Genomic DNA, 17,222 nt, shown 5'->3' on the forward strand with positions numbered 1-17,222 from the left:
CTCTCATAATACAGTAGGTCAACAGCACTCTACTGACCCTGCATATCCTAGTTCCTCTCATAATACAGTAGGTCAACAGCACTCTACTGACCCTGCATATCCTAGTTCCTCTCATAATACAGTAGGTCAACAGCACTCTACTGACCCTGCATATCCTAGTTCCTCTCATTATACAGTAGGTCAACAGCACTCTCTCAAATCAAATAAAAGTGTATTGGTTGCGTACACGGTTTATGTTACTAGCTCCTAACAATGCAGTCAAATGTCAAACAGCTAAAATGTAAAGAAAAAATACAAAAAAAGAAAGGCAAAAAATCAAATCCAATTAACAACCCAAATAACACTTTAGCAGTATTAAAATGTAATCTATACGTATGTACACCGGGGGAATTTACACAAGATAAGCAGTAGATATATTGAGTGAGCTATGTCAAGAATCCAGTATATAAATAAATATGCGGTGTGCACAAAAATACAATGTACAGTAGTCAAAATATAAAAATAAGCCATGTTGGGGATACAGTATTGCTGTGAATCAATGCTTGACTTCACATTGAGAAACGTTATTATATTTTCGGAGGGTCAGATCAATGAAATGCACATATCCATCCTATAGTAGTGTAACAGTGCAGTTTCCGTCCCTCTCTTCGCCCCAACCCGGGCTCGAACCAGGGACCCTTGCACACATCAACAACTGACACCCCACGAAGCATCGTTACCCATCGCGCCACAAAAGCCATGGCCCTTGCAACGCAAGGGGAAACCCTACTTCAAGTCTCAGAGCGAGTGACGTCACTGATTGAAATGCTATTAGCGCGCACCACCGCTAACTAACTAGCTAGCCATTTCACATCGGTTACACTAGCATAGACGATATGCTCTCATCTTTTTTAATATCCTTTCATACTATCTCTCCTTCATGCTAAGACAGAAAGAGGGGATGGGGCATCTTCAGTCCAGATCATCAACTAGATTCAGCCGCAGGATGGTCGGGGAGCCAGAACATAATTACAAATCATTTGTAGACTGCAAATTAACTGCAAGAAGCCCAAACAGATATAATGTTTGACTAAAACATAATAATTTCAAACCTGGCTTACATTTATATACGATCACATGTCTATTATGCATGAGAACACTTGGGAACAGATTTCTTCAATAAAAATCACCTAATTTCCTGGTATTTTTACAGTCTTATGTCCAACAATAATAAAAATATGTATTTAAAAAAAAAATGTTGCTCAGAAAACTTGGGGGGCCAAATAAAACTACCTGTACCCTGAAATACAGTATGCGCCCATCTCATTTAATATCCTTTTATACTATCTCTCCTTAAAGCCAAGACGGAGAGAGAGGATCTCCAGTCCAGGTAAAGGCAAATTCATTGTTTTTGTTGGAGACAGTCTGAATCCGTCTACGCACTTCCTTATCTGCGTCCCAAATTGCACCATATTCCCTACGTAGTGCACTACATTTGACCTGGGCTCTGTCAAAAGTAGTAAACTATGGAATAGAGTGCCATTTGGGGTGCACTGGGCTGATTAAACCCATTGACTGGTCTGTCAGGGAGGTGGAGGGATAGCCCACCGCAGTCAACAACACACTGAAACACATCTCTTCCTCTCCTTTCCCTCTCAACCTCTTCACCACATCATCATCAGCTCATCCTGTCTCCTATATTCTTCACCTTTCTATCTCTCATCCTCTCCACGTCATCTCCTCACATGGCCAATGGCTTGAATACAAACACCAGAGATACACTGCAGGGTTCAGTAAACTCTCCTCAATTTTGTAGTCAAACATTTCATGATTGTTGTCCTTCCTAGAATATCCTAACTAGACTCCTAACTCACCTGGAACTTTCAGTGTACACATGGAGTTCCGTTGACATTCCACCCTCAGTGGGTTTCTGCTGAACTATGTAATACTGTACATGGAAGGCTCTGTGGTTACACAACCACAAGCTGATTATGAAGTGTTTCCCCTCAACCATATCCCGCTAACGATCCAGAGATTTCATATTTATTCAACTCAGTTCTCCCATGTAACATCCTGTGGGCCCTGGTCAAAAGTAGTGCACTATATAGGGTGCTATTGGAGAAGCAGGCCATGTTTTCAGATTCCACTGTATACTCATGAATGATCCGACTGAAGTGTCCCATCACAGCTTCCGACTGAAGTGTCCCACCACAGCTTCCGACTGAAGTGTCCCACCACAGCTTCCGACTGAAGTGTCCCACCACAGCTTCCGACTGAAGTGTCCCACCACAGCTTCCGACTGAAGTGTCCCACCACAGCTTCCGACTGAAGTGTCCCACCAGAGCTTCCGACTGAAGTGTCCCACCACAGCTTCCGAGCTTCCGACTGAAGTGTCCCACCACAGCTTCCGACTGAAGTGTCCCACCACAGCTTCCGACTGAAGTGTCCCACCACAGCTTCCGACTGAAGTGTCCCACCACAGCTTCCGACTGAAGTGTCCCACCACAGCTTCCGACTGAAGTGTCCCACCACAGCTTCCGACTGAAGTGTCCCACCAGAGCTTCCGACTGAAGTGTTCCACCACAGCTTCCGACTGAAGTGTCCCACCACAGCTTCCGACTGAAGTGTCCCACCACAGCTTCCGACTGAAGTGTCCCACCACAGCTTCCGACTGAAGTGTCCCACCACAGCTTCCGACTGAAGTGTCCCACCACAGCTTCCGACTGAAGTGTCCCACCACAGCTTCCGACTGAAGTGTCCCACCACAGCTTCCGACTGAAGTGTCCCACCACAGCTTCCGACTGAAGTGTCCCACCACAGCTTCCGACTGAAGTGTCCCACCACAGCTTCTGCTCTCGCCGTGAAAGCTCAGGTGGCTGTCGGTTTCACTTCACACATAGTAGGTCTACCATATTTAGACAGCCCGGCGTCTCCTTTCACCTCTGAAATATGTGTTGCCTGGTTTGTTTATTGTTTGTTTGTTGTGGTACTGAGTGAACTCTGAGAACAGCCTGCTCTTCCATCAGGTTCAGAATAACGACCAAAGCATGCGGAAATCACATTAACATTCATTAACGTCATCTCATATATCTGCCCTAACTTCTGAATGTTTTTCAGTCCATATGGAAGAATGAAAAGATTCTCTCTCTCTTTCTCTCTCCTGAGGGAGGGCAGAGGAGCCATCCATGCTTCACTAACCTGGCTACACACACACACTCTCCTCACAGAGAGATGGGTTGATTAGTATGTTTGTTGTGGGCCTGGTCTCCACGTTAATTGAACCCATTGATTCTGTCAGACTGACCTAAAGCACACAGGTCAAAGCCATAGCTGTCTAGTCTGGATGTATAATCGTCCTTTAGGGCTCAGGTCAGATCCCTGCGCCATACATCAACATACACAATACAGGCACACACACATTACACAGGCAGCGGAGTCCTGCTTCGCTCCCGGGAATGGCAACAAGCTGTTCTGAAAATGACCGGAATGGTAATTTCTGTGTTTTCAGAGTGTATTCTCTGCGCTGTATAGTCTCATGGGGGAGAGCATGGAGCAGAAAGAGGCAGCCAGTGGACATGATGTATTATACTATTAACACAGCAAAGATTACCTCTGAGATGGAAGGCTTGGGAAGGAAAAGGAGAAGGGGGGTGGAAACAGGAGAGGAGGGGTCATGTTGACTGGGTCAAGGATGTGATTTGTCAGTCACAGTCAGTTTGTGGTCTATAGATCTGCCTGAGAATGTTTCCCCACACTAACCCTTGACCTCTATGGTTGATAATGTCAGGTCTTTTCAAATCCATTTGGTCCATGAGGCGTATCTAATGCTACCCATTGTACAGTATGTACCTGTACCCAGCCACCTGTACATTACTGTATATAAAGCATACTTCTAAACATGCATTAATGTATGGAGCAACTTCATTCAGAGATGATACTGCATGTATGGACCAACCTCATTCAGAGAGGGTACTGCCTGTATGGACCAACCTCATTCAGAGAGTGTACTGCCTGTATGGACCAACCTCATTCAGAGAGTGTACTGCCTGTATGGACCAACCTCATTCAGAGAATGTACTGCCTGTATGGACCAACCTCATTCAGAGAATGTACTGCCTGTATGGACCAACCTCATTCAGAGAATGTACTGCCTGTATGGACCAACCTCATTCAGAGAATGTACTGCCTGTGCTGACATATTGGTATGGGAGAATGATTCCACTTCTTCAATTGAAGGACTTTATTGGCTTGGGAAACATTGCCAAAGCAAGTGAAATAGATAATAAACAAAGGTGAGAGAGAAAATAATCTCTCACTCACTCTCTCCCTCTTTCTTTCTATCTCTCCCTTTCTCCCTCTCTCTCCCTTTCTTCCTCTGTCCCTCGCTCTCTCTCTCCACATCTCCCCCTCTCTCCCCATATCAATTCAATAAAAGGGCTTTATTGGCATGGGAAACATGTTAACATTGCCAAAGCAAGTAAAGTAGATAATAAATAAAAGTGAAATAAACAATAAAAATGAACAGTAAACATTATACTCACAAAAGTTCCAAAAGAATAAAGACATATCAAATGTCATATTATGTGCAAAAAGTTAAAGTACAAAAGGGAAAATAAATAGATATGGGCAACAGGTCACACATCTTGCTGCTGTGATGGCACACTGTGGTATTTCACCCAGTAGGTATGGGAGTTTATAAAAATTGTGTTTGTTTTCAAATTCTTTGTGGATCTGTGTAATCTGAAGGAAATATGTGTCTCTAATATGGTCATACATTTGACAGGAGGTTAGAAAGTGCAGCTCAGTGGGCAGTGTGCACATAGCCTGTCTTCTCTTGAGAGCCAGGTCTGCCTTCGGAGGCCTTTCTCAATAGCAAGGCTATGCTCACGGAGTCTGTACATAGTCTAAGCTTTCCTTAAGTTTGGGTCAGTCACAGTGGTCAAGTATTCTGCCACTGTGTACTCTCTGTTTAGTGTCAAATAGCATTCTATTTCTTACTGAGATTTACTGTCAGGACCCAGGTCTGACAGAATCTGTGCAGAAGATCTAGGTGCTGCTGTATGCCCTCCTTGGTTGGGGACAGAAGCACCAGATCATCAGCAAAACAGTAGACATTTGACTTCAGATTCTAGTAGGGTGAGGCCGGGTGCTGCAGACTGTTCTAGTGCACTCATATCTCCCTCTCCCCCTCTCTCCACATATCTCCCTCTCCCCCTTTCTCCCTCAACTCCTTCTCTCCGTCAGTGCCCTGATTGGAGTGCAGAGAGATGTGGGAAACCCCCACCCCCTTCCCTTCCCAGGTGGCACCCTATTCCCTTTATAGTGCACTACTTTTGACCAGGGCCCATGGGGAATAGGGTGCCACTTGGGATGCTGAGTAATGAGTCTTAGCCTAGTGAAAGCCCCATGTTAATGATCAATGTAGGGTCATATGAATGGAGGCATTAAAAAGCTCAGTTAATGGAGAACAGTGAGTGTTTGTGATTAACCCTTAACCCTTAACCTATAATTAACCCTTAAAACCCTTAACCTGGAATTAACCCTTAAAACCCTTAACCTGGAATTAATCCTTAACCTGGAATTAACCCTTAACCTGGAATTAACACTTAACCTGGAATTAACCCTTAACCTGGAATTAACCCTGAAAACCCTTAACCTGGAATTAACCCTGAAAACACTTAACCTGGAATTAACCCTTAACCTGTAATTAATAGAGAAAGATTGTCACATTAACACCCTTCTGACCCCGTTGTGGCCCTCCCTCCACACTGCAGTACAGCTCTACTGACCCCGTTGTGGCCCTCCCTCCACACTGCAGTACAGCTCTACTGACCCCGTTGTGGCCCTCCCTCCACACTGCAGTACAGCTCTACTGACCCCGTTGTGGCCCTCCCTCCACACTGCAGTGCAGCTCTACTGACCCCGTTGTGGCCCTCCCTCCACACTGCAGTACAGCTCTACTGACCCCGTTGTGGCCCTCCCTCCACACTGCAGTACAGCTCTACTGACCCCGTTGTGGCCCTCCCTCCACACTGCAGTGCAGCTCTACTGACCCCGTTGTGGCCCTCCCTCCACACTGCAGTACAGCTCAACTGACCCCATTGTGGCCCTCCCTCCACACTGCAGTACAGCTCTACAGGACACTGAGGTACTGCATAGAGGACTCATAGGGACTGATATACTAACTATTCACCCCAGTACAAATGAACTGTACTCAACACAAATACAACATAAACTCATTAAAAAGCAACTCTAATGCAAAATGTGATTATTTTTCAAAGAGTAAATACAGTATTGAAAAGAAAGAGCCAAAGGCAGGAGTTTTAGTAATTCTGGCTTGAGAAGAACAGGACCAGCCGGAGGTACACTCTACTCTAAATGGATTATGGTTTTAGCAACACTCAAATGAAATAGGTGAGTAGCAGAAAATTGCCCTTGTAATGAGAAAAACACTCAACCTATTGTGTCACTTGTGTTGCCATTGAGGTACAGTAGTGTGTACTGTAATGGTTTCCATTGAGGTACTGTAGTGTACACTGTAATGGTCTCCATTGAGGTACTGTAGTGTGTACTGTAATGGTTTCCATTGAGGTACAGTAGTGTGTACTGTAATGGTCTCCATTGAGGTACTGTAGTGTGTACTGTAATGGTCTCCATTGAGGTACTGTAGTGTGTACTGTAATGGTCTCCATTGAGGTACTGTAGTGTGTACTGTAATGGTCTCCATTGAGGTACTGTAGTGTACACTGTAATGGTCTCCATTGAGGTACTGTAGTGTACACTGTAATGGTCTCCATTGAGGTACTGTAGTGTGTACTGTAATGGTTTCCATTGAGGTACTGTAGTGTGTACTGTAATGGTTTCCATTGAGGTACTGTAGTGTACACTGTAATGGTCTCCATTGAGGTACTGTAGTGTGTACTGTAATGGTTTCCATTGAGGTACTGTAGTGTGTACTGTAATGGTTTCCATTGAGGTACTGTAGTGTACACTGTAATGGTCTCCATTGAGGTGCTGTAGTGTGTACTGTAATGGTTTCCATTGAGGTACTGCAGTGTGTACTGTAATGGTTTCCATTGAGGTACTGTAGTGTACACTGTAATGGTCTCCATTGAGGTACTGTAGTGTACACTGTAATGGTCTCCATTGAGGTACTGTAGTGTGTACTGTAATGGTCTCCATTGAGGTACTGTAGTGTATACTGTAATGGTCTCCATTGAGGTACTGTAGTGTATACTGTAATGGTCTCCATTGAGGTACTGTAGTGTACACTGTAATGGTCTCCATTGAGGTACTGTAGTGTACACTGTAGAGGTACTTCTGGGTCTGTGAGGATTGTGTCACACTAGAGAGCATCACCTGAGATCAGTTTACAGTGTTGATGTAACTATCTTACTATTGTGTATTACCTGTCTGTCTACCTGCCTGTCTACCAGTCTACCTGTCTACCTGTCTGTATACCTGCCTGTCTACCTGTCTGTATACCTGCCTGTCTACCTGCCTGTCTACCTGTCTGTATACCTGCCTGTCTACCGGTCTACCTGTCTGTCTACCTGCCTGTCTACCGGTCTACCTGCCTGTCTACCGGTCTACCTGTCTGTCTACCTGCCTGTCTACCGGTCTACCTGCCTGTCTACCTGCCTGTCTACCGGTCTACCTGTCTGTATACCTGTCTGTATACCTGCCTGTCTACCGGTCTACCTGTCTGTCTACCTGCCTGTCTACCGGTCTACCTGCCTGTCTACCTGCCTGTCTACCGGTCTACCTGTCTGTATACCTGCCTGTCGACCTGCCTGTATACCTGTCTGTCTACCAGTCTACCTGTCTGTATACCTGCCTGTCTACTGGTCTACCTGTAGGTATACCAGCCTGTCTACTGGTCTACCTGCCTGTCTACCGGTCTACCTGTCTGTCTACCTGCCTGTCTACCGGTCTACCTGTCTATCTACCTGCCTGTCTACCGGTCTACCTGTCTGTATACCTGTCTGTATACCTGCTTGTCTACCGGTCTACCTGTCTATCTACCTGCCTGTCTACCGGTCTACCTGTCTGTATACATTTTACATTTACATTTTAGTCATTTAGCAGACGCTCTTATCCAGAGCGACTTACAGTAGTGAATACATACATTTCAGCTCGTTCCATCTCATCCCACAGATGCTCAATTAGATTGAGATCTGGTAACTGGGCAGGCCACTGCAGTAAGCTGAATTCACTGTCATGTTCGTGCAACCATCCCTGATAGTCCTACCCTGTAGGTCAACCATTCAGTCATAGACCATAGTATCTCACCATCCCTCTCCCCTGCCCTCTCTCTCCCCTTCCCTCTCTCTCTCCTGCCCTCTCTCTCCTGCCCTCTCTCTCCCCTTCCCTCTCTCTCTCCTGCCCTCTCTCCCCAGCTCTCACTCCTGTCCTTTGTCTCTCCCATGCCCTCTCTCTCTCTCTCCCCTGCCCTCTCTCTCCCCCGTCCTCTCCTCTCTCCTGCCCTCTCTCCCCTGCCCTCACTCCTGCCTTCTCTCTTGCCCTCTCTCTCACTCATGCCCTCTCTCTCCCCTCCCCTCTCTCCTGCCCTCTCTCTCTCCCATGACCTTACTCCTGCCCTCTCTCTTGCCCTCTCTCTCTCCCCTCACTCCTGCCCTCTCTCTCTCTCCCCTGCCCTCACTCCTGCCCTCTTTTTCTCTCCCGTCCTCTCTCTCCCTGCCCTCACTCCTGCATTCTCTCTCTCCCCTGCCCTCACTCCTGCCCTCTCCCCTGCCCTCTCTGTCCCCTGCCCTCACTCCTTCCCTCTCCCCTGCCCTCTCTGTCCCCTGCCCTCACTCCTGCCCTCTCTCTCTCCCCTGCCCTCACTCCTGCCCTCTCCCCTGCCCTCTCTGTCCCCTGCCCTCACTCCTGCCATCTCTCTCCCTTGCCCTCTCTTTCTCTCCTGCCCTCTCTTTCTCCCCTGCTCTCTCCTGCCCTCTGTCTTGCCCTCTTACACTGATCCATATCTTTTCCTCTTTGTCTCTACATATCTCTTTCTTTCAATCTTTCATCTCTCCCTGTCTCTCTCTCACTCCTTCTTTCTCTCCCTCCCTCTCATCTCTCTCTTGCTCTCTCTCTGACTATGACGAACAAACAGACACATCAAATCATTAAAACAAAATCCTTATTACTTGAACCGAGTGGTGTTAGAAAGTAAAGGAGCTGATGCCCTGTTTAACAGAAGGGCCAGAGTGTGGTAATTTGTCCCATTCTAGGCTTTACGATTAGAGCTACAATAACATATTGACTGCATCCCATATGTCCCCCTATTTCATGTAAAGGGATTAGGTTGATATTTGACATGTAGCCGTTGATGAGGACATTACATTCAGTCATTAAAACAGACAATTTGTTCCCTATTTCTTCTTTTAAATGTAGATTGTTTTTCCCATTGCTGTCAGTATTCTCCAGTAGGCCTATTTCTCAAGGTGAACGGTCTAACACCCTCCCCACGCTCCACCCTGCGTGCATGTGTCCAGCTCCAAACCGTTACAGGTCATTACGTTCTCTGACAAGAGGCTAATCTCCTATTAGTCCTGCCTGCCGGTCTATGAATCTTCCCAACACATCTGGGATATATTGGTGCAGCAAGACATGTACTTAGATTAGGAATACATTTTGATTAAGATAAAACAAGGCTTAGCCTGAATAACCAACACTTAATTATTAACAATCCCTCAATACAGATGATTGTTTTCCTGGTGTAGCATATGATTGGTCCATTAACCTAGAATATGGTGTTGTTTACTAGAGATGGAACTGACAAGCAAGTATAACCTGACCTTCAATCACTACCTAGTTTACATACAGTACACATTCATTTATCTATATGCTATTACACTGAACAAAAATATAAACGCAACATGTGAAGTGTTGGTCTCAGGTTTCATGAGCTGAAGTAAAAGATCCAAGAAATGTTCCATACGCACTAAAAGCTTATTTCTCTCAGATTTTGTGCACAAATTTGTTTACATCCCTGTTAGTGAGCATTCCTCCTTTGCCAAGATAGTGCATCCACCTGATAGGCGTGGCATATCAAGAAGCTGATCATGATCATTACACAGGTGCACCTTGTGCTAGGGACAGTAAAAGGCTACTCTAGAATGTGCAGTTTTGTCACACAACACAATGCAACAGATGTCTCAAGTTTTGATAAAGAGTGCAATTGGCATGCTGACTGCAGGAATGTCCACCAGAGCTGTTGCCAGAGAATTTAATGTTAATTTCTCTACCATAAGCCGCCTCCAATGTTGTTTTAGAGAATTTGGCAGTACGTCCAACCGGGCCTCACAACCGCAGACCACGTGTAACCATGCCAGCCCAGGACCTCCACATCCGGCTTCTTCACCTGCGGGATCGTCTGAGACCAGCCACCCGGACAGCTGATGAAACTGTCCGGGTCCCCACAAAAGGGCTCATTCCCCAGTGGGTGGGCCTATGCCATCCGAGACCCACCCATGACTGGGCCACTGCCCAGTCATGTGAAATCCATAGATTAGGGCCTAATTTATTTATTTCAATTGACCGATTTTGTTATATGAACTGTAAATTTGTAATATCGTTTAAATTGTTGCATGTTGAGTTTATATTTGGTATACACTCCCCTACGTATTTATTTGGACAGTGAAGCAAAAACTTGTAATTTGACTAAGGGATGCTGGCCTTCTAGGCAGAGATGCAAAGAAAAAGACATGTCAGACTGGCCAATAAAAATAAAATATTAACATGGGGAAAAGAGCACAGACACTGGACAGAGGAACTCTGCCTAGAAGGCCAGCATCCCGGAGTAGCCTCTTCACTGTCGATGTTTAGACTGGTGTTTTGCGGGTACTATTTAATGGAGCTGCCAGTTGAGGACTTGTGAGGCATCTGTTTCTCAAACTAGACACTCTAATGTACTTGTCCTCTTGCTCAGTTGTGCACCGGGGCCTCCCACTCCTCTTTCTATTCTTGTTAGAGACAGTTTGCGCTGTTCTGTGAAGGGAGTAGTACACAGCGTTGTATGAGATCTTCAGTTTCTTCGCAGTTTCTCGCATGGAATACCCTTCATTTCTCAGAACAAGAATAGACTGACGAGTTTCAGAAAAAAGGTCTTTGTTTCTGGCCATTTTGAGTCTGTAATCGAACCCACAACTGCTGATGCCCCAGATCCTCAACTAGTCTAAAGAAGGCCAGTTTTATTGCTTCTTTAATCAGAACAACAGTTCTGATTATCAGTTAGCCTTTTAAAATGATAATCTTGGATTAGCCAACACAACGTGCCATTGGAACACAGGAGGGATGGTTGCTGATAATGGGCCTCTGTATGCTTATGTAGATATTCCATTAAAAATCTGCCGTTTACAGCTACAATAATCATTTACAACATTAACAATGTCTACAGTGTATTTCTGATCAATTTGATGTTATTTAAGTGGACAATTGCTCAATTGCTTTTCTATCAAAAACAAGTATATTTCTAAGTGACCCCAAACTGTTGAATGCTAGTGTACATATACCATAACCATTGCAGAATAAATTCCTCACTTTTTCTGGCCATGATGAGTTGATATTCCCGAAGTAACCGTACAACAAATTACAAAGCACATCTCTCATTTAATTGGGCCTATTAGATAGGCTATTATAATTGCAATAAATGCCATACATCCGACAAGCCCAGTTTATAACTTACAGTAGAATTTAACAGGTGAACAGACTGTTGGTCTTTTGTGTGTACTGTAGTTTCTTTTTTTCCAGAGTAGACAATGTTTCAGGATTCGCCGGCAGTGCAGTATATTTAGGTTTGGGGAAAAATGAATGCAAAAATAGCATTCAAACGATCTGTTTATATGTCCACAATAATTTGTAATTGTTTTTGTCTTTCAGAAATGGTCAGATCCACAAATGTCACTGCAAAAGAAAACATTCTGCCAACACCTCCAAAGACATTTGATCAAGTTGGCAGTACATTGCTATTTCCTTTACATACGGTCTTGGCCTAATTCTAATACTTCCAATGTACACAGCAAATAAGGGCGTTATTGTCACCATAAAAGGTGACTGATGGAGTCTTAATGCCCTTTCCCACACACAGTTTTACGACACGTCTGATTTATAACGGGAAACATGCGTATTTATGGGGTGCATCAAGTTTAAAAATCTATAATTTTGTGAGTGCATAGTCTTTTTAGAAATGGCACATGCAGCTATTTAGTGTTAAATTTACACAAAGGTTATAAATGAGGCCCCTGGAGAGAAAATAAACTGGCCTCAGAACAACTCCCTACTTGGAGTCAGACAATCAACAGTGAATACATAGAATGAAGATGAGAGAATCCTTCTCTGGGTGTGAGTTGCTAAAATCTGACAAGACGAACAACAAAGGAGAGGAGATGTGTATTTTATTATGATATCAAAAACATATTTAAATCTTGCCATGTTTATGATTTGAAGGGGTATACATTTCAGTTCACAAAGATTAGTTAAATATTTACAGTTAATATACACATGCGTAAGTTACTATATTCAAATGTGAGTTCCGTGAATATCATATCAGAATAATTCAACATTATCTATCAGAGTTGGGATCAATTCCATTTCAATTCCAGTGAATTCCAAATTTTACATTGGAAGAGAATTGGAATTTAAACTGTACTTCCTGAACTAACCCCAAACCTGGTATCTATGTAGAATATAAAGTTACTGAATCTCATTGTCACATTACCATCCCATTTACAAGTGAAATCTTCTTTACTTTTTAAGAACACTGGTGTGTCTTTAGATTTCGAATGAAAGTCTTCCGACACTGCGAGCAGTGGAATGGCTTCTCTCCCGTGTGAATGCGCTAGTGTATTTTTAACTTTCCTGACTTCCTGAAATGCTTCCCACACTGGGAGCAGTGGAACGGCTTCTCTCCTGTGTGAGTGAACTTGTGTCTATTGTAATCAGTCCCTGTATTGAAACTCTTCCCACACTGGGAGCAGTGGAACGATTTCTCTCATGTGTGAATGTGCTGGTGTGTTCTGAGATTACTCTCTTGACAAACTCTTCCTACACTGGGAGCAGTGGAATGGTTTCTCTCCTGTGTGAGTGCGCTGGGTGTGCTGTTAGAACGTGTATGAAACCAAAGCTCTTCCCACACTTGGAGCAGTGAAACGGCTTCTCTCCTGGGTGAATGCGCTGGTGTATCTTGACATTTCCTGACTTCCTGAAGCTCTTCCCACACTGGGAACAGTGGAATTGCTTCTGTCCTGTGTGAATGCGTTGGTGTGTTCTGAGATTATCTTTTAATGAAGCTCTCCCCACACTGAGAACAGGCTTGTCCGTCTCTCTCTGTTTCCTGGTGGGAGCTGGGTTGAATGAACCTGTGGTGCTTCCATGGTGTTGTGAGCTGCTGGAGGACATAAAATTCTCTGATCTGATCTCTCCACTCCTCAACAGTCTGACATACTCATCATGGTGACATCTCTTTATGTGCTTGAGGAGGAAGATCTGAAAGGTGAAGGAGAACGGACAGCCAGAGCACGAGACGATCTGGAAAGACTCAACGTTCACAAATGTGTGAGTGTGTGTGTGAGAGAGGGAGAAAGAGAGCAATTAAGAGGAGGGAAATCACAACAAATACAATACAGATATTATCCTGACTATGTGACCTGAACATCTCAGGACATGATAATACACAACAGAAAACGCAATGATGAATGTCATTAGCTAGGTTTCCATTAGATTGGCATCAGATTTTCATGCAAATATAAAAAATAAAAAAATCATCGCATTTTCCCGCTATCAAACTGACATAAAAAGCTGCGTGTGATAACTTATTGCAAGCAACAATAACCTCTTAACTCTGATGCCGTGTGGTGGCATTTTCTAAAATGATGCATAATATTCATTGTTTCTGCTGTATGTTGTATATCAATATTCACTGATATACAGTGCCTTCGGAAAGTATTCAGACCCCTTGACTTTTTACACATTGTTACGTTACAGTGGTAATGTAAAATGGATTACATTTAGTTTTTGTTCTCAGCAATCCACACCCATAATGACCTTATTTACATAAGTATTCAGACCCTTTTCTATGAGACTTGAAATTGCGCTCAGGTGCATCCGGTTTCCATTGATCATCCTTGAGATGTTTCTACAACTTGATTGGAGTCCACATGTGGTAATTTCAATTGATTGGACATGAATAGGAAAGGCACACACCTGTCTATATAAAAGGTTTCACAGTTGACAGTCTATGTCAGAGCAAAAACCAAGCCGTGAGGTTGAAGGAAATCTAAATCAAATCTTATTGGTCACATACACGTGTTTAGCAGATGTTATTGCGGGTGTAGCGAAATGCTTGTGTTTCTAGCTCCAACAGTGCAGTAGTATCTAACAAGTAATATCTATCAATTTCACAACATATACCCAATACACACAAATCTAAGTAAAGGAATGGAATTAAGAATATATAAATATATGGACGATTAATGTCAGAGCAGCATAGACTAAGATACAGTAGAATAGTATAGAATACAGTATATACATATGAGATGAGTAGTGCAAGATATGTAAACATTATTAAAGTGATTAGTGTTCCATTTATTAAAGTGTCCAGTGATTTCAAATCTATGTATATAGAAAGCAGCCTCTATGTGCTAGTGATGGCTATTTAACAGTCTGGTGGCCTTGAGATAGAAGCTGTTTTTCAGTCTCAGTCCCAGCTTTGATGCCCCTGTACTGACCTCGCCTTCTGGATGAGCAAGGGGGTTGGGGGCCTTGGTCAGGGAGGTGACCAAGAACCCGATGGTCACTCTGACAGAGCTCCATGCTGTGGGGATGTTTTACAGCGGCAGGGACTGGATCGAGGGAAAGATGAACGGAGACGTCCTTGATGAAAATGTGCCCCAGAGCGCTCAGGACCTCAGACTGGGGCGAAGGTTCACCTTCCAACAGGACAACGACCCTAAGCACACAGGCAAGACAACTCAGGAGTGGCTTCGGGACAAGTCTCTGAATGTCCTTGAGAGGCCCAGCCAGAGCCCGTGCGAAGCCGATTGAACATCTCTGGAGAGACATGAAAATAGCTGTGCAGCAACACTCCCCATCCAACCTGACAGAGCTTGAGAGGATCTGCTAAGAAGAATGGGAGAAACTCCCTAAATACAGGTGTGCCAAGCTTGTAGTGTCATACCCAAGAAGACTCGATGCTGTAATCGCTGCCAAAGGTGATTCAATAAAGTACTGAGTAAAGGGTCTGAATACTTATGGAAATGTGTTATATCACACACACTCCTCTCACCACCCAGGAGTATCCACTCTCCATGGCCTGGTCCTTGTCTGTGATCTCTCCTTCATAAGGGCCATAGTGGGCTCCTGCAGGCACAGTGTTTCCTTGGTTGAACACACCCAGTCCTACTTCAGGGATGCTGGATGTCCTGACCTCCAGGCCGGATGGCAGGGTGAGTCTGGCCCTATCAGGGGCTCCTAAGGGGACAGGGATGTCAGGGATGAAGAAGGCAGGACCATGAAGCTCACACTCCTCCATGAAAAAAGACTTGCAGTCCTCACAGTCTGAGAGAGAGAAAGATAAACAGAACATGTTAAACATCAGTTTTCATGATGAAGACGCATTCAAAATGTAAAACACCAGAGTGGTTGAGAGAGAAAGATAACATGACTCACAGAGGTAGTGGTCATCTTTGGGGTCCTCCTCCTCTGTGTAAGTGATTCTTGGTCTGTCTCTCAGGTTTCTACCGCGCTTGTATGTGTTCAGTGCTTTCTGCCTTTCCAGCCACTCTCTCTTCTTACACAGGTCTGACACACACCAGTCTAGAGTGCTTTCACAAATTATTCACACCAGTGTTGTGTTACAGCCTGAATTCAAAGGGAAAACAGGTTGTGAAATTGTTGCACATTTATTGAAAATGAAATACAGAAATAATATCTAATTTACAATAGTAGAAGCACCTTTGGCAGCAATTAAAGCTCTGAGTCTTTCTGGGTAAGTCTCTAAGAAATTTCCACTCCTGGATTGTGCAACATTTGCCCATTATTCAAGCTCGGTCAAATTCAAATCAAATGTTATTTGTCACGTGCCGAATACAACAGGTGTAGACCTTACCGTGAAATGCTTACTTTCAAGCCCTTAACCAATAATGCAGTTCAATAAATAGTTAAGTTAAGAAAATATTTACCAAATAAACTAAAGTAAAAAAAAAAGAAAATTGAAACAAGAAATTACATAACAATAACGAGGCTATATACAGGGGGTACCGGTACCGAGTCAATGTAAACAGTCCGGGTGGCCATTTGATTAATTGTTCAGCTTGCCGTGTGGTAGCAGAGAACAGTCTGACTTGGGTGACTGGAGTTTTTGACAATTTTTTGGCCCTTCCTCTGATACCGCCTAATATATAGGTCCTGGATGTCAGGAAGCTTGGCCCCAGTGATGTACTGGGCCGTATGCACTACCCTCTGTAGCGCCTTACAGTCAGATGCCGAGCAGCTGCCATACCAGGCGGTGATGCAACCGGTCAGGATGCTCTCAATGGTGCAGCTGTAGAACTTTGAGGATCTGGGACTCATGCCAAATCTTTTCAGTCTCCTTGGGGGGAAAAGGTTTTGTCGTGCCCTCTTCACAAGTGTCTTGGTGTGTTTGGACCATGATAGTTCATTGGTGATGTGGACACAAAGGAACTATAAACTCTCGAACTGCTCCACTTCAGCCTCGTCGATGTTAATGGGGGTTTGTTCGGCCCTCCTTTTCATATAGTCCACGATCAGATCCTTTGTCTTTCTCACTTTGAGGGATATGTCCTGGCACCACACTGCCAGGTCTCTGACTTCCTCCCTACAGGCTGTCTCATCGTTGTCGGTGATCAGGCCTACCACTGTTGTGTCTTCAGCAAACTTAAATGATGGTGTTGGAGTTGTGCTAGGCCACGCAGTCTTGGGTGAACAGGGAGTAGAGGGGACAAGGCATGCACCTCTGAGGGGCCCTAGTGTTGAGGATCAGCGTGGCAGATTTTTTTTATTTTTTTATTGAATTTGAAACATACATTATACTTGCAGTGAAGCCGCTCAACAACTACATCATACCAGTCATCCAACAGATTCCCATTCAGAGAGACACACAGAAGCATCCAGGGTTAATGCCCTGCTCAAGGGCATGTTGACCGATCAATCACCAGGCCAAAAAACGTGAACTCCAAGATCCCCCCACAGTTCCCCAATAGCTGTCCCTCAACCATTCG

General features: G+C 44.4%; 1 protein-coding gene across 1 annotated transcript; it reads right to left on the minus strand.

The window, feature by feature from the left end:
• Window positions 1-15,200: 15,200 nt before the first annotated feature.
• Window positions 15,201-16,019, minus strand: LOC115163939 (probable histone-lysine N-methyltransferase PRDM7). Its single transcript, XM_029716133.1, has 3 exons — window positions 16,016-16,019; window positions 15,652-15,783; window positions 15,201-15,540 (listed from the first exon to the last, which is right to left on the minus strand). The coding sequence occupies exons 1-3, from the start codon at window positions 16,017-16,019 to the stop codon at window positions 15,245-15,247; spliced, it is 432 nt and encodes a 143-aa protein (XP_029571993.1). The 3' UTR covers window positions 15,201-15,244.
• Window positions 16,020-17,222: the final 1,203 nt, after the last annotated feature.

The sequence above is a fragment of the Salmo trutta genome, chromosome 3, assembly GCF_901001165.1.
Source record: "Salmo trutta chromosome 3, fSalTru1.1, whole genome shotgun sequence".
Taxonomy (NCBI): domain Eukaryota; kingdom Metazoa; phylum Chordata; class Actinopteri; order Salmoniformes; family Salmonidae; genus Salmo; species Salmo trutta.

Bases quoted from the DNA above. Each gene is read 5' to 3' on its own strand.
- LOC115163939 (XM_029716133.1), bottom strand. The intron at 15,541-15,651 runs GTGAGTCATGTT...TCTCTCTCTCAG, and splicing joins CAAAGATGACCACTACCTCT to ACTGTGAGGACTGCAAGTCT.